The sequence below is a fragment of the Mastigoproctus giganteus genome, chromosome 11 (assembly GCF_048544385.1).
Source record: "Mastigoproctus giganteus isolate SK-2022 chromosome 11, ASM4854438v1, whole genome shotgun sequence".
NCBI classification, from domain to species: Eukaryota; Metazoa; Arthropoda; class Arachnida; order Uropygi; family Thelyphonidae; genus Mastigoproctus; species Mastigoproctus giganteus.
Window position 1 is genome coordinate 156,009,761 of NC_143585.1, and position 22,365 is coordinate 156,032,125.

General features: G+C 37.5%; 1 protein-coding gene across 4 annotated transcripts in view; it reads left to right on the plus strand.

Moving 5' to 3' along the window:
* Trm7-32 (tRNA methyltransferase 7-32) overlaps positions 1-22,365 on the plus strand; it is a 204,503-nt gene that overhangs the window by 84,028 nt on the left and 98,110 nt on the right. For all 4 annotated transcript variants that reach the window (XM_090385277.1, XM_090385281.1, XM_090385278.1 and 1 more), the window contains exon 5: positions 11,995-12,047. In XM_090385277.1, the coding sequence (XP_090241403.1) occupies positions 11,995-12,047 (53 nt within the window). The remainder of the gene's footprint in view (positions 1-11,994; positions 12,048-22,365) is intronic.

Here is a 22,365-nt window from a genome sequence, read left to right on the forward strand (position 1 = left end):
GACACCACTCCCATTTCACCCCTCCATTCGTTCGAAATACCTGTCCATCTGAGCCTTAAATTTGTTTAGGCTATCAACTTCAACAACAAGTGATGGAAGTCTGTTCCATCAACCAACTACCCGCTAGCTAAAGGCAAATTTCCGCACATCTATCCTACATCTGTCTTTCCTCAATTTGAATTTATGCCCTCTCAGGTGATTATTCTGAGTGAGAGGAAGAATCCCATCGGCATTGAGCATGCTCAAACCATTCAAGGCCTTATACACCTCTATCAGATCATCTCGCCGGTGTCTAGTCTCCAGACTCTGTAATTTGCAAAACTTAAGCCTTTCTTTGTGAGAGTAACCCTTTGTTCCATTCACTAATCTTGTTGACCTTCTCTGTACTCGTTCCAGCAGCTCTACATCCTCGAAATGAGGCATCCAGACCTGTATACAGTACTCAAGGTGTGGCCTGACCATTGCCTTATACAAGGGAATAACCACCTCCCTATTCCTGCTAGAAAAATTCCTGTGTATCATTGACAAGACTCTGCTCAGAGAATTTCATATCTGCCTGCACAGTCGTGCCCTTCTGATAGTGGCACCCTTGGCATCTGCCCCAATGGTAAGGTGTTCTTATGCTACTGATGATAGGAATTGGAGGTAGTGACCTGAATACAATTCAGGCTGGAAGTTGGATGCTAGTTTGCTCTGTGTAGTGTGTGTTAAATGTGGATGTTGAAAGTATGGAGTCTGAATTGAGGAGCTGTACAGAGCATAGGACCTCAGGGTGAGATTTAACCTACTCTTCCCAATTAAATTAAGTTAAATTAAATTAAGTAGGTTAAGTTGTCAGTTCATAAAATGCATCAAAAAAGGCAAAGTGACATGAAATCATAATAAAACTAGAAATATTTCAAAAACAATATCATTGCCTAGGAAGAGGAACAAATGATTATGGAATATGTGAAATTGTCATAGTCAAATTAATCCATAGTCCCCAAAAATTGAAGTCAGCCAGGTGAAATTTTATTCCTTCCTTTTTGCCTCTGTCAGGTCGGCTATGATGTATACGTTGCATACGTATACATCATAACGGAAACAGACCCTGTTTATTACAGTGACCCTGTTTATTATAGTGTGTGTTAAATGTGGATGTTGAAAGTATGGAGTCTGAATTGAGGAGCTGTACAGAGCATAGGACCTCAGGGTGAGATTTAACCTACTCTTCCCAATTAAATTAAGTTAAATTAAATTAAGTAGGTTAAGTTGTCAGTTCATAAAATGCATCAAAAAAGGCAAAGTGACATGAAATCATAATAAAACTAGAAATATTTCAAAAACAATATCATTGCCTAGGAAGAGGAACAAATGATTATGGAATATGTGAAATTGTCATAGTCAAATTAATCCATAGTCCCCAAAAATTGAAGTCAGCCAGGTGAAATTTTATTCCTTCCTTTTTGCCTCTGTCAGGTCGGCTATGATGTATACGTTGCATACGTATACATCATAACGGAAACAGACCCTGTTTATTACAGTGGCTCCTATGGTTTTGGTTGCCGACCGTCTGATGTAGTTATTCCTAGGACTTACTGCATCATGTACCATTTTTGTTATCATTATTTTTATGTTAATCTTAATTTCATTTAATTTCAGGTAATGTGATTTTACCTTCTGGGCATTCTCAATTTTTTCCATTGTAATTACACTTGACAGGTCAGAACCCCCACCCAATATATTGATAAAATACATGAGGGACATGCCCTCTGGGTAGGCAGTGCCTAGCCAGACTAAAATTATAAATATTAATTATTAAATATAAAAAGTCAATGGTTTACAATTCATTATAAAAATATTAATTTGATGCACGAAATTTAATATATTATTTAGTAAATGGGTATATTTTGAGGTTAGACAGGCACAATTTCCCCTGCCTTTCAACTTCAAGACATATACTAATGCATTACGTTGTTAAACCATGTGCTGTGTTAAGCAGCTCCAGATGCATGAAATACCATGTTATAAAGGCAGAATAATTCCTGCCTTCACTTCAGTGTGCCATTGGTCTTTGCAAAGTGAGAGTGTACACGTGTGTTGTTGCATCATTTGCCTCTAGTGATAGAGCTGATACTTTATTACTTTACAAATACTTTATTTAAAAATTTATCCCTTTTCAGATATGGACAGTGAGTCACTTAAAAATTTTTCTAATCTGTCTTATGATGAAAAGTTTAATGTGATTAAAAGTGGAAGATCAACACCAGAACTGAAACAATTTCAACAGCGTAAAGGGACAAAAATAATAAGAACCTTTCAAACCATGTGGTACAGCAAGAAAGGTTGGTTGTGTGGTTGTATTACAACAAATAGACTTTTGTTTCCCATGCTTGTTATTTTCTGTATCCAGTGAAAGTGTGCGAGTAAGAACCGGATATTGTGATTTAAATTTAAAAGTTAGCTGTGCTTTGGCTTGTAGAGCTTAAATCAATAACAGTGGTGAGAAGAAAGTTCACTACTTCATTATAAACAAGATGGGGAATGGCACTGATGTATCATTGTACCCTTCTGGTTTTTTACTGCTCTAATATTTTCTTTAAATAAACAGTAATATTAACGAGTCTAGGTTAAAGAAATAAGTAGATTTGGTAGTGGAAGCTGTTGGCCTTCTGGTTTGAATATTTTTAGTCAAGAATTGGTAAATATATAGAATATAGATACAACTTTGGGTTGCGGCAGTTGAACGTTCTCAGAGCGTAACTGCCTTTTAATGGCTTCCTGTGCTTTACACGGGTTTTGAAATTTTGAAATGAAAACTAATATGATTCAAAATTCTGGTACCGTTTCTTACTGACAGTCTTATCTTTGGTCACGGTATTCAAATCTCTAGCTCAAGATTATATTTGTAAAGGAAAAAGATTTGTAGAGGTGGCTAGTATTTAAATTATTGATAGTATTCTAGGCCCAATGATTTTAAGTCAGGTAGCCATTAACAATAGTCTACGTTAGTCGTGAAAGAAGAATTGTTGCGCCATCTCTTAAATTGGTCATAAATGTAAACTGTAAAGGAGGATTCAATAAGCTTTAGGTAGCATAAGCTGTACTATAGTTTGCTTTGCTCATGAAGTTTGTTTGCGGATTCTCACCATGGATGAAAGGATAATTAATGGTAAGGGTGTAGAAGGCACAAAGGACAAAGGTAAGATTAGGGAAAGACAATTGGATGATAAGTTAGGGGACAGAGATAGATGTATGGGTTTAGTTGAAGATATGGAAACACAGAAAAATTCAGTAGTAGTTATGGAAACAAAGGACAGTAAAATATTGTTGAGTGGAAAAGAGTGATTTTGATGACAGTGGGACATTGGTGAATGAGTTTTGATTTCTCACAGCAGAGAATAATCAAGACATAGTGAAGCGAAGTAACGATTGCTTGTGTGAAGGACCTTCAAATGATAAAGTTGTTCTACATACAGTCTTTTTAGGCAAATTGAATAATCTTGGAGAAATTTGTGGAATTATAAATGGGGTAAGAGATAACTTGATTTGGGGATGAGGAAGTTGATAATGGAGAGGATGAATATAATGAAATCTACATGTCTGTGGGGAGTCATGAGAAAATAACAGATGCAATATCCGCTGGAACAATGCAAAGACGTTCTGGAAAGGGTAGGCCGAAGAACGTTAAGAATAAAACCGATGGAACATTAACTGGACTTAGATACTCAGGAGGAAAGCAGAAGTGAATATTTGCAGATAACTGGTGACTTGGGAATGATTACTCTATTCTCTTACAGTTGTTTTAGAGCAGTTAGGCTTCGAAATAGGTCTACTAGAGTGGATGAAAGTTCAAGGGGCCACTCATACCTTGCGGGGCATGGCTATGTCATCATGCAGTAGATCCCCTCAGCCTAGGAAAAGTGCAAAAGGTAAATGTGTGCAATGTTCCAAAGTAAGTACCAGTTTGAAAAATACTATGCACAATATTCAGAGGGATCTTGACTTAACCAAGGCAAATAGGAATTTGGAGAAGTTGATGAAGTAACGATTTGGTTTATCTCCATGCGATGAAATACAGAGTATGCTAGATCAAGGGGATTTTTTACTTGGATTGTGTGAGGGAACCTGTAGATTTAGCTGAGAAAATATCTTTTAAAACATTTAGTGAGCCTTCACTCTACCTGCGCAAGGACCTAGAGGAATTTCTTTTTCAGGAGAAAAAAGGTGTTGGTATGAGGATTGTAAATGGGGGTACTTTCAAGATGGCGCATGCCTGAGAATGCTCTGCATGACGTTGGCATTGAAAATGAACATCTAATAGAGAAGGTCACTGGCTTAGAGAGGGTATTAGATGTGAATGAGAAACAACTTGAGAGAGCTCCAGATCAAGGAAGACTGGCTCACTAAGGAACTGTTTAATGTTTCTGTTGGGAGCAGAAAATGTTTAAAGCAGTGGTCTCAAACTGGTGGCCCACATCCAGCTCCCGAAGCAATTTTACACAGCCCGCGAATACATTTTAATTATGTATTTGTTGTAAATACGGTGCTTCTAATTTTAGAAACATAGAAATATGGACTGAGCTTATGTGCACAACTGCTATTGAAGGAAAAAGAGATAGAATGAATAGGTTGGGGCTTTGTCTTTGTCACTGTATGCTTGTATGCCAGGCCACGCGACTGGGGTAAGGTGGGAGAACTTCCCATATCGGTACAATGAGTAAATTTAGTTCGCCAGCTGACAGTTTGTGGCGCTTTAGTATTGTGGTGTTTCCGATTTTTTTCTATCGAGTTGGTACTTCTGATATATATTTTCCTTGAGTTAGTCACTAGTTGGTTAGCTGGATGCACAGCTGTGTAGTTCATATTGCTATATAGATGGAGACAAACTAACATACGGCCTGTCAGCTGCTTTCAGATCACACATTCGGCCCGCATGCAATTTGAAGTTTGAGACCACTGGTTTAAAGGATAACATTACATCCTTGGAGTGAAATTGGAGGAATACAAACAAAAAATTGAAGGACTGAAAAATAAAGATAGTGATATGGTAAGAGAACTATATAGTAAGGTAATCCAGCATAGAACACCTCAGAATCAGGTGAACATCGAGGGACAAGGGCAAAACTAAGGGCAGAAATGAAAGTAAGGTGTGCTTGTCTCCTTCCTCATCATTGGATGGGACATAAGGACATGTTCTGTTAGTGAAAGCAGCTGAGAGATCAAGATTGAAAAATAGTGATGAGGTGCTTTTAGCAGTAACTAAAGAGCTTAAAAGTAGCTTAAAGAAAATTAGGATAAGGGGCTTTGGAAGATTAGGGATAATGGTGTGGTATTGGAGATGCAAACAGAAAAGGAGCTACAAGAGGTAAAGGAATGAGATAGCATTAAATGGTCGGGTGTGATTCTCTTGACTCCAAAAGAGACAGGGCGAAAAATAATATTGTTATGATGTGGAAAAAACAATCAACTGTTAGAAGACTTATACAACAAAAATTTACTAAATATGAACATCTCCAGGGAGGAAGTGGAGACAGAGATATTTGTCTGTTTTTGTAGTATTATTAAAGCAAAAACAGGAAACAATTGGGTCCTCCAGGTGTCAAGGTGTATTAGAAGTTATTTGTTACTGCATGGTGGGATTTTCATTGGCTTCATGTCGTATAAGTTTGACGACTTTCATTTAGTTACCTTGTGCTACAATTGTCAGGGATTTCGTTATACAACCAGAACACGTTACCGTACAGACCCTGTTTGCAGTCACTGTGCAGGTATGGGACACTCCTACACATTCTGTACTCATCAGTGAGAACAACAGATTTGTTCCAATTGTAAGGCAAAAAATCCAGCCGCAAATCATTCTGTAAGGAGTAAACAAGTGCTCAGAATATTTGAATGCACTTAAGTTGGTCAAAGAAAGAGCACCGCAATTTGATAATGTTAATGGCAGATATTGATAATCACTTAATTCTTAATCAGTACAATGCAAAATCGAATGGTAACCTACGTATACTACAGATTATGCTCAGAGATCAAGATCGGTGGCTGATGAAATTAGACTAGTGTGCAGCAGAGAGAATATTGATATAGCCTGCATACAGGAACAGTACTTAGTGAAAGGTTGGCCTACAGGATATCCACTTTCAGCATGTATACTCTGTGCAGATGAACCAGACTTAAGAGCTGCAATTGTGGTGTTTAATAAGGACATAGTTATTACTGTTATAAATTCATTGTGCTCTTCACAGATGGCGTGCATAGGGGTGGAGTCAGATTTTGCATCATTCTATCTATGTTGTATGTATTGTCATCACTCAACAGACATTAATATCTACATCAGGTACATGGAACTGGTTCAAAATTGCTTGGGTAGTAATTCAGTAATATTTGCAATGGATTCTAATGCAAGACCAGCATCGTGGTTTGATAGAATTACAAATGATCGTGGTCGTCAACTAGATGAATTCTTGCCTTGTTGTGGATTGCTTATACAAAATCTACCAAGTTCAGATAGTACTTTCTTCACTGTTAATGGAGAATCAAATATTGACTTGACAATCTCTAACATAAGGGCAGCTGGTATCATGGACGATTGGTGATTAAGAGTAGATTGCGTCTGCTCTGATCATTGGGCTATTGAATTTTCTGTCAGGGGACATAACAAAACTAGCTCCGTCTCAGGAACAGTTACGACGATTTGCTATCAAAAATGCAAGGTTAGAATAGGTTTGACGAATGTATTCATGTCTGACTTGGGAATCTAGGCATTTGGGCATTCAGTCAGATGTCTGGAGAGAATGCAGTGGAGTTACTTCACCACTCTCTCTTTGAGGTTTCCAGCACATCTAAGAAGCAAAAGAACTGTAATAGGATTCCAGTTAAATGGTGAGTTAAGCCAACTTCAGAAGCAGGTTCATAAAGCGTGAAAAGGTACCAAAGAAGTCGGCATAACAATGGGGAGGAGGAAGGCAATGTACTTAAAGTAGAGTATCAGAGGATACGGAGTCCATTGAAGGAATGTGTATGATATCTAAATCAAAATTAACTGGCTGGAGAATGTTGGTTAGAACAGTGGGCAATGAGAAACCATGGGAATTGTATATAAGCTATGTACTGGCAAGACTAAAATATATAATGAGATACAGCTGTATTGGAGCTGTTGATGAGGAAAGTACAAGTTGGAGAGAAAGTATGTCTGATTTTGGATCATCTAGTTGGATGTACTATCTATGAGCAAGATGATGAGGAACAAATGTTGATGAAAAGGCTTAATCATGCTTACTCTGGGGTACATGACGAGGATCCCTTTAGCCGATTGAACTCTATGATGCAGTACTGTGCATAATGAAGAATAAATGACCAGGGATGGACCTCATTGAAGGAGAGTTCATTAAACTGGCTCATTGACTGATACCAGGGATCCTTGATGTTTTTAATAACTGCCTGCTTGACGGGATCTTTCCATCACCACGGAAGGGTGCCTTATTAAAGCTGATACTGAAGGGACCATCTGTGCCAAAGAATGATCCACGATCTTATTGACCTATTGCCCTCCTCCCTGGTTTAGGAAAGGTGTTTGAAAGAATGCTGGCGAGACGGATTACTGACTATACTGAAAAAACCTAGGCTGGTCTGGCAGACAGTATGGGTTTACTCCAGGTTGTGGAACAGAAGATGCACTTCAGGCGTTGCAAAACTATATATTAGGCTTGAACAGTGAGAGTATATCCTTGGAATCTTTATTGACTTTGAGGGAGCTTTTGACTCCATTCGATGGAGCAGCGTCCTTATGATGTTGACTTGCAGGCTGTTCAATTAAGATTTAGGGTAGTAAAGGACTACCTCACTCACCGTACAATGACTGTTAAGTCGTCGGTTGGTTCTATTGTACAAGAGGTGACCAGGATATGCCAGAAAAGATCGGTTTTTGGACCACTAATGTGGAACCTAGTTTTGGAGGACTGATTGCGTAGGGACTTTGAGCATACAGAGATGGTGGCATATGCCGAGGATCTTGTGCTGCTTATTGAAGGAAATTCACGGATGCAGCTAGAAAGCAGGTCACAGCAGGTTTTGTTTGAGCTTAATAATTGGTGTAGGTTAATAAACTGACTGTATCAGGAACCAAAACAAGGACAATGGTCTTCAAGGGCCATTTTTCGAGTAGAAGACCCCGGTTGTGAGAATGAATGGGTCAAGCCTAAAATCGGCAAGGCAATTAAAATATCTAGGCATTATGTTTGACAGATCTTTGACTTTCATCTCACATGTTACTTATCTATCTGAAAAGATGAGGAGATTTATTGGGATGATTACTAGAGTTGGCTGGGGAATAAAAGGTAAGGTGCTGAACTTGCTATATGAATGTGTATTTATCCTCATCGTAACGTATGGTGCACCAATTTGGTTTGAGCGTGTAAGTGGAAAAGTGTTTACTAGAAAGCTCAGTTCCATTCAAAGAGCAATACTCCTTAGGATGTGCATGGCATGCAGAACTGTGTTGACCCCAGCTTTACAGGTTGTGACTGGAAAATTGCCTATTGATCTGCATTTGGTGTATTGTGCATTGGCTTACTTCATCTGCAGTGGCATTCCCTATTCTTTTCTGAATATAGAGGTGGACATCTTGGCATATCCCAGGAAGGAAAGGACAAGAATCTGGGATGCTTTGGTAAAGGTCTGGCAAGAGCGTTGGAGTGTTTGTGGTAAAGGGCAGATTACACAAAAATTTTTTCCCAGATTTAAGAAATGCAGTCTTGATAAAATTCAAATGGTTTGCCCCAAACTTACAAGCTATGTTCTTATTGACTGGTCATGGTTCGATTAATGCAAAGTTGCATGATTTAGGGATTACTGAAAGATCTAGTTGCCATTATGGTGAAGGAGAATCAGGGGAGCATATTATTTCAATTCGTATATCACTGTGAGGAATACAGTGATATACGAACCGAATTGGTATCTCGGGTTAGTAATCTCAATCTTATGGCAGAAGGCTGTGAGACAATTATAGTTGATAAACAGGAGAACTTGTTGGCTTTCCAAGCCTTTGCAACTGCAATATTTCTTAGGCAGAAGACTCTTCTGCATCTGGAAGCCTTGGAATTGTAATGCAGTATGGTGTAGTGCCGAATTACCAAAAGTTCTGTGAAATCGTGGAGGCTTGTTCTGCTATATCCACTGTGACTCCATCTCCTTGTGCTGGCATTTCTATTCTGTTCTCTGCTCCCTGTGGTGGCATTTCTGTACTCGGCAGCTCCCTGTGCTGGCATTTTTATTCTCGGCAGCTCTTGGTGCTGCTGGCTTTCCAACAGTCTGTGAATAGATGCAGCTCTTTCTAATGAATTTTGGATTTGTCTGAAATTTAATTATATGTATATTTATTTTATATGTAATTTGATTATTTTCAGTTTGTTCATATCAATCTTTTTTGGTCATGGTAGGTTTTTTCCCTCCCTGTACTTGGGCAAACAGGAGAGGGAGTATATAAGAGTACTGCTAAATTATGTGTAACTGACAGCAAGGTTGTCTTTGGTTGGCTGGTATCACTTTAACTAAATAAATATCAATATCAGTCAATCAATTATAAACAAGATGCACCCCCCATAAAAAGTCAATAAGTAGATGGATGAAAAATTTTGAAGAAACTGAATAAGTTAATGAAGTATTAGCATTAGCATTAGTAGAGGCATTTGATGCAAGAAAGCAAGCTTATGCAGCATCAGCCAAAAAAAAAAAAAAAAAAAAAAACCCACTTCCACTTCACCCCTCTGTTCGTTCAAAATACCTGTCCAGCTGAGCCTTAAACTTATTTAGGCTATCAACCTCCACCACAAGGGATGGAAGTCTGTTCCACCAACCAACCACCCGCTGGCTAAAGGCAAATTTCCGCACGTCTATCCTACATCTGTCTTTCCTCAATTTGAATTTATGCCCTCTCAGGTGATTTTTCTGAGCTAGAGGAAGAATCCCATCAGCATTGAGCATGCTTAAACCATTCAAGGCTTTATACACCTCTATCAGATCACCTCGCTGGTGCCTAGTCTCCAGACACTGTAATTTGCAAAACGTAAGCCTTTCTTCGTAAGAGCACCCCTTTGTTCCATTCACTAATCTTGTTGCCCTTCTCTGTACTCGTTCCAGCAGCTCTACATCCTTCTTGAAATGAGGCCTCCAGACCTGTATACAGTACTCTAGGTGTGGCCTGACCATCGCCTTATACAATGGAATAATCACCTCCTTATCCCTGCTGGAAAAATTCCTGTATATCATTGACAATACTCCATGAGCTACTCTTGCAGCCCGTCTGCACTGCTCAGAGAACTTCATATCTGCCTGCACAACCACCCCCAAGTCCCTTTCATTCTCTACCACTGTCAGTGTAGTACCACAGAGTTGATACGTTGCTCTGGGGTTGCTGTTTCCCATGTGTAGTACTTTACATTTGTCAATGTTAAACTTCATTTGCCACCTCTCAGCCCATCTGCTCAACCTTTCCAGATCCTGTTGCAGCAGCATAGTGTCAGTAGTGTCCTTGACAACCCTGCCAACCTTTGTATCGTCTGCAAACTTGGACATTAAGCCCGATATACCATCATCAATATCATTTATAAATACAGAAAACAATAATGGACCCAACACTGAGCCCTGAGGGACTCCACTAATAACATCAGTCCACGATGAGCAGTGTCCATTGATTACCACTCTCTGTCTTCTCCCCCTCAACCACCCCTTTATCCATAGCAGCAATTTGCCTCCAATGTCACACTGCTCCAATTTGTGTAGCAGTCTTCCATGTGCAACAGTATCAAAAGCCTTTCTAAGATCCAAGTATATAATATCAAAGTTATTCCCTGCATCCAGTTCTTTTGTGACTGCATCATAGTATCCAATCAAGTTGGTCAGGCAAGACTTCCCCTTAACAAAACCATGCTGTGTCTGAGCTATAACTGAAGTCTTGTCTAAATGATCCTGCAGTGCTTCTTTAACCAGTGCCTCCATTAATTTTCCTGGAACAGAAGTTAAGCTCACAGGTCTATAATTACTTGTGTCAGCCTTTGATCCTCCTTTGTGAATTGGGGTCACATTTGCACATTTCCAGTCTATGGGTACCTCCCCTGAGTCCAAGGAAGCTCTCATAATTATGGCTAAGGGTTTGCTTACTTCCTTTGCTGCCTCCTTTAATATAACTGGATAGATCCCATCCACCCCGGGTGCCTTTCTTGTGTTTATCTTCAACAGTTTCTCCTCCACTTTACTCCCAGTTATTTCAAGATTCTGTAGCTTACTGCTAGAGTTGAATACACCTCTGGCATTCCCCCTCGCTGAATAACTCCTCATGTGTGAATGTCGATGCAAAATATTCATTTAGTTTGTTAGCTACCTGAGCAGGATCATCAACACTTGACCCATCAATATCAAGTGGACCAATCTGATTCATCCCCTTCCTTCTAGAGTTTACATAAGTAAAGAACTCTTTGCTGTTTTTCTTTGCATCCCTTGCCAAGGATTTCTCGTAATCTGCCTTCGCCTGCCTAACCTCCTTTGTAACTTGGTTGCATATCAACTTGTATCTATCATAGGCTTCTGTGTCATGTGTTAATTTGTATGTATCCCATGCATTTTTCTTCTCTGCCATATGCCTCATTAGTTCATCTGACATCCATTTTGGCCTAAACCTTGAACAATATAACTTGAAGTTCGAGAATTGGCTTTAAAGATATATCAAAAATGATGGGAACCATGTTGAAGTGTGATAATTAACTGTAAGCCTTGAACTTTCGTATAATTTTTATTAAATAGTTCCACTATTTGTTTATTTTTAGTTATTAAAATTTAACACCGGTGTGAGACTTTATAACCACTATGTATATACACTCATTCTGTGTGCATTGAAGGGACATATATATATATATATATATATATATATATATATTTCATTTATTTTTTTTTTTTTCCTCTCTATATTTTACCTTTAGTACTTGTTTATTACTTATCCTGTACCCATTTCATTTTCAGTAACTGGACTTCATGATATTGATGAATATGTTCAAGCACAACTACTTCTGGCAGTAAGTTCTTAATTTTACCTTTATTTTTCAGAATTTTTTTGTGATCTAGTTGATTTTGTTATTTTTGCTTTAGTTATCTGCCCTCAGCTTACTTCTGTTGCTAATCATTGCTGCATCATACTTCCCACATAAAAGTCAATAGCATCTCATGAATTTTTAAAACAGGATTTAGACAATTTATTTGTTTCTCCCACACACCACTTCCGAACTGTTTTATTTGGCTGATTTGCCTTAATTCATTTTGCATGCTATACCAAAGACAGTATTAATAAGGCCAGATGGTGCAAGGGAGCAAACTTATACAGCATTGGCCAGAAGAAGGTGAAAAAACCTTGGTCAGTCATAATTTGTACTTCTCAAAAAAGTAAATATCCAGTCAGACTTGCCACCCTTGTGTTGTGAGGGGCAACTTATTCTCATGTTTTCTTTTTGCTGTAAAATACAAGGTATTGCACATGGAGAATAGCAACCCTAGAATAACTTGCTCATTTGGTGAGGTTTAATAAAAAAAAAAAAAAAAAAAACAGTAGAGGCAAAAAGAGACTTGGAGGGTTACAGGTGGATGTGACAGGATATTTTCTGTGAATAGACATGCCATAAGGAAGACCCACAGGGGTCCTTTTAATGATTTTTTGAACATTTGCACTGAGGTCATGATCTTACTGTATAAGGCAATTGTGAAACTATACTTGGAATATGATGCCCAAGTTTTTTTGAACCATATTTGAACTGTATCTTTAAAAAAAAAAACCACTCTTCTTGAAAAGGTCAAAAAACAGGCAACATATGCCATGAATTCAGCAAAAGGCATTCAGCCCATATGAAGCAAGACTGATTGTGTGGGTCGCAGAGCCTGGTAACCAGGTACCTTAAAGGGGATTTGATTGAGATCTATAAGACTATGTGAGGAATTGATGTTGAGGATTTTATTGCTTAAAAAACAATAGTCATGATGGTTTAATTTGATAAATTCTTTTTCTTATAGAATTTTTTAAAAATTCTATAAGAAATTCTTAAATTACTTTTGACAATAAGAAGAAATTAATATTTAAAAGCATTTGTGTATTTTTCATTTTTAGTAAACTTCCAAATTTCAAAAGAAACGAGTCCACCATTGATAATGGGGAGCCAACATGTTTATGTAACTCACTCCATGAAAGGATTAACATTTATTTAACTTCCAAATCTAAAATTTGGAGATGGCTAATGGCTTGGCTCTAATCCTCCTTTGTGGTTCAATGGCACAACAAAGAAAATTTTCTTTGTTGTATCACGCAACTGCAAACAGTACAGCCAGGCCTCGCATAATGCGAGTTCGATTAAAGTGTTTTTCAGTTACTCATATTTGAAAAAATTATACCACTTTTCACTTTACATGATGCCAATTTCCAGTTAATGCGATTTTTTTTAATGTGATTGTTGAAAAAGATTTGAATCGCGTGTTGGATGGGCAATAAACAAACGTTTGCCTGCTTCAGTGTGTTCCATCAACCATTGGAAGAAGACTTGTTATGAAAATGTTACCGTGAAGGAGATAACGGTAAAAGAACTAGATGAAATCTTTCATATTGCAGAGAACCTCAAACAAAAGGTTTGAGGTTCTCTGTGATATTTATTTCACCAGGGCCCAGCGAAGATTGTTGTCGGCTATTGGAAATTGATTGAGGAAAAGAGAAAGTCAACGCTGTTCAAATGACTCTGTTCAGATATTTCCTTAACAAATTGTTTCTTCATTGTATATTTTATATTAGAGGTTCCTAAACTTTCTCGGTTCACGGCACCCTTAGTGTCTCAGTAATTTTTTCATGGCACATCTAGACCAAAAGAAATGCCTAACAGTTCCATTTATTAACTAGTTAGGTCCAAACAACTTAAGAAGAAATGTTGAAACTGTGAACTACCTCAAGCTAGTAGTTTGCAAGTGTTCAACAGGTGTTGAGTATCGCAATTTCCCTTGAAAATTTAAAATATTCCATGGTGCGCAGTTTGGGAACCACTGTTTTATGCAATAAACATTTAATTTCATAGTTATTTTCATTATCTTTTATATAGCATACAGTTAAAAAGTTATTTAAAATGTACTTTTGGACATTCCTGAAGGTCAAGGTACAATTATAATTTTTCCTATTGATTATTATATTCGATTAATGCGTTTCCATTTTGCACGATGCGCTCGTGGAACGAATTAATCGCTTTAATTGAGGTCAACCTGTATTGTCATGATAAGCCTTGATAATCCAAAATTATAAACAGTTGTTCAGAGTCCCCCCCCCCCCCCCCGGTTCATAAAATGTAAGTAAAGGTTCTTTTAATTCTATATTCATTAAAGAAGATACAGAAAGGTTAGAAATGTGGCATCTCTAATTTCTAAAATTAAATTTAAACTTTTTTAAAATGAATGTAGCAAAGTGCTTTCTTTGCATGGCATGTAAAATAAGTGTAGGTGTAAAATAAGTGTTAAATTACTGGAACTAGGGGTTATAAATTCAAATTATGGGTAAAAGGTCCTGATTTTAGGAAGTTTTCTTTTAGCCAGTCAGTTGTTAATTGCAGTGAGTCCTAAAATGATCATTTCTCATACCGTCATCCACTTCTCAACATCATTGTACTTATTTCCATTACTGGTTCTTTTAATAATGTTGTTACCTGTCCCATACGTCTCACGTATGTTCAGCAATATGTTGGAATCACCCTTGTTTCTTAGAGGTTCTCAAACCAGTTCTATACTGATTTATTTTTATTTTTTTAAATTTATTTTTTCACTCTCGCTGTCTGCGAAGCCAAATAAGTAGTCCCCCCACTTTGGAAATGAACTGAAAATTATTTCCCTGTTTTGAGGATAGAAAATGAGCAATCAGTATAGTAATATGAATGTAGCATAAATATAAAGATATTGCAAACTGGCAGTATCTGAACACATCGAGAACCAGAGAAAATGTTTTGCTGAAAACGGATTAATTATTGATTTAGATTTGTGATCAACAAGCTAAGAGTTAATGTAATTCCTTTTTGATAAAGCAGTAGAGCATTCACAATAGTCACAAAGCAGATAAAGGAAATTGCATGTAAAGTGTTTACTACAAATAAGGGTTGTTCTATAAATGTAAATTAAGGATTCACATTTTGAACACTGTGTTCATCTTGAAGCTGTATCTAAAGAAGCATGTGGAGCTTCTTGAAAGGTCCTAAACTGGACAACTGGTCTGGTGAGAACATTGACGGGGGTATCATTATGGAATGAGTTTGCTTATAGAGTTTCCAAGAGTTGGCTGATTAGCTAAACAACAACAACAACAGCTCAATATGATAAGAGATTAAAAAGATGTGGCAGGGAAACCAATCATAATTTTTGTAGCAAGGTGTGATGTATAAGGCACTGTAGTAACAAAATGAAAAACTATAGAATTATCACAGTGAAATAGGACACAAAAATGTGGGTATCTAAAACACACAAAATGTTGGGTAAAAGTAATAGATAATAGACTGAACTTCAGAGTTTACATTTGGACATTGTGTTATTGATTTCTGTAATAAACTGAAAAATGAGTGGTAAGGGTGAGTCTAAATTTTAGAAGTAGTTGGATTGTCATGTAAGACTCTGAGGTACTTTACACAAGTCTTTGCTGTCAATGAAATGGGGTTGTTCTTGAAGAAGTTAACCAGGACCTTTCATTACTTATGAGAGAAGAGCTTGATAAGTCATAAATTAACCTATAATTAATTTACTTCTTTTGAGAGGTAGTGCCGCTTGGGATTTCATATTGAAACTGACACATGTTTACCACTATGATAACATTTTCCAGAAGCTTCCTATGGTATTGGATGTTATACAAGAAAGCACACCAGATCCTTGTTCCAAGAGTGGTTTTACTATTTTTACCTCTTGGTAAAGATTTAAGATTTACTCCAGCAAGAACAGTTTGGCAGAGAGGGCATTGAAGATCATTGACAATTCTGTTACAAAACAACATATAAGATAAATGAATGAAATAAAAGGTGAAATTCACTTTCTTTCTCCCAATGAGACTAGTCTTATAGCCTATGGACCAGAATGTGATCACTAATGTCAAGTGATACATGTTACTGTATGATCACATTCATTCAGGGCTTAGCCTACTGATTGAGGAAAGAGCCCACTTTAAGGGAATTTTGTAAATGCATTCAATGTCAAGAATGCAAGCAGTGCTATTATCAGTTCCGGAGCAGCTATTCTGAGTGACTTCAATCACAAGAATAGTCATTATTGTAACACCATACAAAACAATAAATTCATCAAGAAGTGTTAACTGAAATTGGGATCTCCTTGAAGTTTCTGAGGAGGAAATCTGCACTGAACTAAAGTTGCAGGTAGTTATAGGAACAGAAAGTATTTCTGTGTATAGGTGGGGGATTTTAGTACCAACCAGAAACCTCATCCTTATTTTTAAATCTCGATCACAGTAAGGCTGTACATCCCAAACTCTTTTGATGTTTTAAATGTCAAACATATGGATATTTGTACATATTCTCTGTACAACATTCGGCTGTGCTTGACATTATGCAAAAGCCCAAAAGTCAGCTAGCTTAAGTCAGGAATATGACCCGTAATGTCAGCTCCATCAGCATTATTGAATTACATGGAGGCTTGGTTAGGACATCTTGAGCATTGTATATCCAAATTTGGGGTCTTGAGACAGGAGAATTTAAGCACTTATCAAGATGTATGCTTGGGGATTCTCTCCGTTCTCCCCCCTCTCCATATTTGAGATATAACAAAAGTCATACAGTTAACAAAACCATCCGAGAAATGAGATACTCCACCTATCTTCAACACCTACACCCATTTCAAAATAGGCTTCAATGTGCACTGCATAAAAAACTTATTAACCTATATTATGCATCACCTGTTTTGATCTTATATAATATCTGCAAATCAAGCAGAATAAGTTTAGACATAGTAAGTAAAAAAAAGGAAAAAAGAAAAAACTCACTCATACACTTTTGTTATATGTATCCTGTGGGAGCTTATAGACCCACAGCATTGCTTCGTACTTTCGTAATACACATAAATGCTGCAAAAGCTTGTAGGACGCATGTAACAAAAGTGTGTGAGTGGTTTGGTTTTGTTTTTTATGGCACATGTGCTGATAGTAGGATTATGTTATGTCTATAAACTTATTGATTTACGGAATTGATTAACTCAGGGCTGGATTAAGGATGAAATAGGCCCCCGGCCATATTTAAATTTGAGGCCCCTTTAATATACAGGGTGTCTCAAAAATATTGGTTCAAACATTTAGGGGAGGTAGGTAACATCTAAAGGAATGTGAATCGCATAGGAACCCATAACCGGAAACATCATGGGTAAGTAGTAGCAGAGGCACAAGAAGCAGAAATGACACAAGACAGTAATTAGTGGCAAATATTTTTTTGACATAATATTAACAATGGAGTACGAGATGGATGCATTTCATGATGTTACAACAGATGCTCGAAGGTTCCATCATGAGACGCGATCGGATTGGCGGACACGGTCAAACACACCTGGAGTTTCTTTGACAGTAGCAGCAGTGCAGACGAGTATTGCCATGAGATCCATTTCCGTCTCCACAGGCGATTCATACCCGATAGATTTGAGGACACTCCCACAGAAATGAATCAAGGCTCTATGAATCAGGTGAGTGTGGGGGCCAGGCAACGGATCCACCACGGCCAATCCATCGATGCCCAAAAAACACCTGTTCAAACCAATTGTGGCATCTCACATTTGCTGGAACATTGTCAAGTAACTCTGGTAGAACTTGTTCAAGAAAGATCTGATATTTAGTGGAGTTCATGCGGGATGGTAACAGGTATGGGCCGACTAAGCAGTCACCGACCATACCTGCCCACACATTTATTGCGAAGCGATGTTATGCCGCATGGGGGGGTGTCGCCCACCGTGTGGGTTGTCGTGAGCCCACACATGAGCATTGTGCTGATTGAATGAGCCTTCCCAAGTGAAATAAGCCTCATCCATGAACAAAACATTCAAACAAACAAAAATTCAAGTCTTGAACACTTCCTTGGAGAAACCACTGCGCAAAAGCCACACATGCAGGATGATCTTGGGGGAGCAGTAACTGAACCCTTTGGAGATGAAAGGGGTGTAAGGAATCGTCGTGCCAGACACGCTGTACGCTGCAACGAGACACTCCTAAGGCAGAGGCAATGGCACATGTGCTGGTAGTAGGATTATTCTGGATGGCATTCAACACACTTTCTTCCATGGTGGGAGTTGGCGTCGAACATGGTCTGCCTGCACTACTCCTGTTACCTCTAAATGACCCATAATCGCACAAATGTTGATGCACACGCGCAAACAAACGGTGGTCCGGTACATGTCTCTCTGGGAAGCGTTCTCCATAAATTCATTGATCGGCTCGTCCATTGCTCTCTGCTAATCCATACACTAGGTGCATGTCTGCCAGCTCACAGTTCGTATATCGATGCATGCTCTTTGTGCGGCGACTACTGCTTGAATGAGTAAACCAGAAATTTTCCCCTCTCGCAAACTGATGAACAGCGCCATCTACCGGCTTATGGTGACGTTTCCAGTTATGGGTTCCTATGCGATTCACATTCCTTTAGATGTTACCTACCTCCCCTAAAATTTGTACCAATATCTTTGAGACACCCTGTATATAGCACATACATGTACAGTAGAACTTCGATTGTCCATCACCCTATTTGCCGTCATTCTCTGCTAACTGTCACTTAACCCCACCACACTGTAATGCATTGTGATATTGGTACCATGTTTCACTCAGCCTTTGTATACAACTCACTACTATTAACCTTTTAGTCTGAATCCTCCCCAAGTTAGCACTTTTCTGACCCACCTAATGCTGCCTCGATAGCATCAGCAAACACTCTTGTACCCCTTCTATTTAAATGTATCCAATCCATGTAGAAGCAGTCTCTCCTGTTAACAAGCACAGACCACACTGAGAAAATTTCTACTCCACGAGCCTTGCACAATCTCTCCTGGGCCAAATTGATTGACAAGGGTCTCATCATATACTCCCTCTATCGTGTCTGCGCAGAATTGCAGATACTTTCAAATTTAACCTTAACTCGCAAATATTTTTCAGCGTGGACCTGTACTTGTTAAGTAAATCTGCAGATATCCTACATTTAATGTCATTAGTGCCAACGTGTACAACAATATCACCCTTTGTGCCCTTAAAATGTGATATCTGTTCTACAATATCATCAGCTTTTGAGCCGGGCAGACATACCCTGGTCCTATTTCACCTATCCTTTTTACACAATATATTACCCATCTCCCTAACAATTGAATCACCGACAATAACTAACTCCTGTGGGACCAGCGCATTTTGCCTAGGAGATTGCTGTTGTGTTGCCTGACGCACAAGAGTGAGCTCTGGCATTGAGTTGGGCAGCTGGAAGCTTGATGGGTTCCCCATTTTAATACCTTCAAGTGCATCTACCAGTCTCTTCAAACTCTAAGCACCCTTCAAAATGTTGAGTTGGCACCTAGTTTCTTGACACTCTCTGCACCTAGAACACACAAAAACATCCTCTTGATCATGTCCTGTTCCTGAGGGTTCTAACATTTCACAAGCTGCACATTTTTTTAGGCTGTGATGCGTGGAGAATTGCCCCCCCCTGTTCTCCCCTGTCACAGCACTCCTGCTACTTTGTGCCCGTTGCTTTGCTGCTCTAGTCTGGGGCATGATAATGAAATTAACAATGAAAAATAATAAGATTAATAAATTTCATTAATTAGTTCTCAATACTACACTATCTAATAGATTCCTAAATACAGTGATTTGTATTACACTATCTAGTTTTATGTCAGAGCTACCTATTTACCGCAATTCAAAATTTGAATTCCCTACCACTCACTCTATACGGAAACAATGGCTGCAAGATTTGAACGAAATAACGATTTTATGTATATTGAGTAGTAACTTACAAAAAGTCTATCTAAATTAAAAAGAAAAATAATGAGCATAACTAGAACTATAAAGCTACTTATAAAGTACAATATAATATGAAAATTAAGTAAATAGAATAGCAAAACATTAATTTTTTTCGAGCTTGTAATTCTCAGCTGGCATTTAAAAAGAGAGTCATTGCCCTCCTTTAACGATGCAAGGTAACAAGGAATACTTTTAAAAAGGATTTTAAAATCAAATATGCTGATGTATTACCTGGGAAACTTATGATCATTAACTATCTTTAATACAGCATAATTGTTAAATATAATTCTGGAAAAATCTAAATTCTCAACTGTAATGTTAAGTAAAGACCCCACTTTCTAGTGTGGTGTTTTTTCTTATCTGTTTCTACCAGAAATAATGAACCTAAAACCCACAGGTGATTTATGAAACTTGAATTCAAATGTAGTTAAGGGAATTTAGTTAAAATTTAACTTTTTTGTATAGTGTTAGAAATTTTTTAGTAATATTGGCAGGGATATAGCACACACCTGTGTATAGATTTAGCTGCTATTTAGCTCATTTAACAAGTTAGATGTGTAAAAATTTTATGTTCAATGCTATAATTATTGGAAATTTATCAGTGGTGGTAAGAATAAATTTACGTTGTGAATCACTTAGTTGCTCTCTAACTTGTTTCAGGTTTAATAGCTTAGCTGATTGTTACATGATGGTCACACTTATTATGCTTTATAGGAGCATCATAAATGTGAGCTATCTACATATTGAAGCCCTCAAGTGGGCTGCTATATTTACTAGAAATTTTTTAGGCAGAATTGTATTGTCCACACACACACACACACACACACACACAGCTACTTTTTAAAAATGCTCAAGTTAATTTTAGAACATGGTCTAAATTTAAGATCTCTATGATAGTAATATTCACAATTCACTCTCCTGAATAATACCCAAGTCACTTGTAATAATTTGCTTGTAGAAGTGATCATCTATGGTTAATATTCTGCTAAATTATAGAATTTTCAGCTTTGCAGCCCCATTTACTACTAATTTTGAAAAATTAAATGTTTTTTCGTCACTCCCAAATTGCAATGGGCTGTATGTATTTGTATCTTTTACTAATAGAAGAGCTAACAGGTAAATTTATTAATTATATATCCAAAATTAACATTATCCATGACAATATTTTGAAACTATGCCTGTTATATAAAGTACCTATTATGTATGCTATATGCAAACATGCCTAACAGTGGATGCAGTTGGGGGGGGGGGGAGAAAGCAACTGTTAGATCTGATATGACTGTTCTAAGGGATTTTTATTACGTAGGTATAAACTTGGCATTAATTTTGTATCTATACTACAAATCACACTATAGTTAAACAGTAATTTAATTATTATCTGCTTTTATATATATCTGTTTCAGAAATAGTTACCATATTTCTATTGTCAGAAGACTAATTTAATATTCCTTTTTATTCCTTACTACTTCAGTTCTTCAAATGATAAATAGCCTTTTCAGTTCATGATTAAAAAAAAAAAAAAAAAAAGCTGGAATGAAAATAATGAAGTGCAATACAGAGATTGGAAAGTAATCAGGTCTTGAGGCTAGTTAGTTTTACTTAAGAAATTAAATTGGAACAAGTGGTTAATAATAAAAACCATTTAAACTGATTTATTGAAGACTAGTTATTTATTAAGTTTGCAGAGTATAGCAAACTGCTGCATATTTGCCAAAATTTAATTAAAAAATTACTGGTGATTGATTGCATAAATGTTACCATTACATGTACATGCTGGTTTATCATTGGCATTCTTTTGTTGTTTGGCAGTCGTTTGTCTTAGTATGTAGCTTTGATGTTGCATCATAATTGCCTCATGTTTTTGTCACATGCTCTTTTTGTTTTGTCAATGAACTAGAAAAATGTATTGCACTTGATGTAAAATGCTTTGTTTCTTTGACATTTTTTACCTTATGTTTAGTATTATGTTATATAGTACATTGATCTCATATTGTGGAAGCACATCACCATGAGTTGCCTTGGTGTATTGCCCACTAATCTAAATAACGAGCTTCAGTATTTGCTATTTCATGGATAACATTTAAATTATATGCCTATGCAGACCACTGTTTGAGTCCTTTTTTTGTTATTTTACTGTTGGGTAAGTAGGCAATGTGAAGACCAAACAACTCAATGATAATATATTACTTACTGCAGTGATAAACATTATTGTACATGTAAAGCATAGCCTTATTCTGTACCTATCAGTGAGGAAAGGTTTGCTACTCAGTGCCTTTATCAAGTATTGTGGAGGCTTTTGTTGCCCATTTGCTGTCTCAGGACTGTGGCTATATTTCATCACTGGGTGGTGT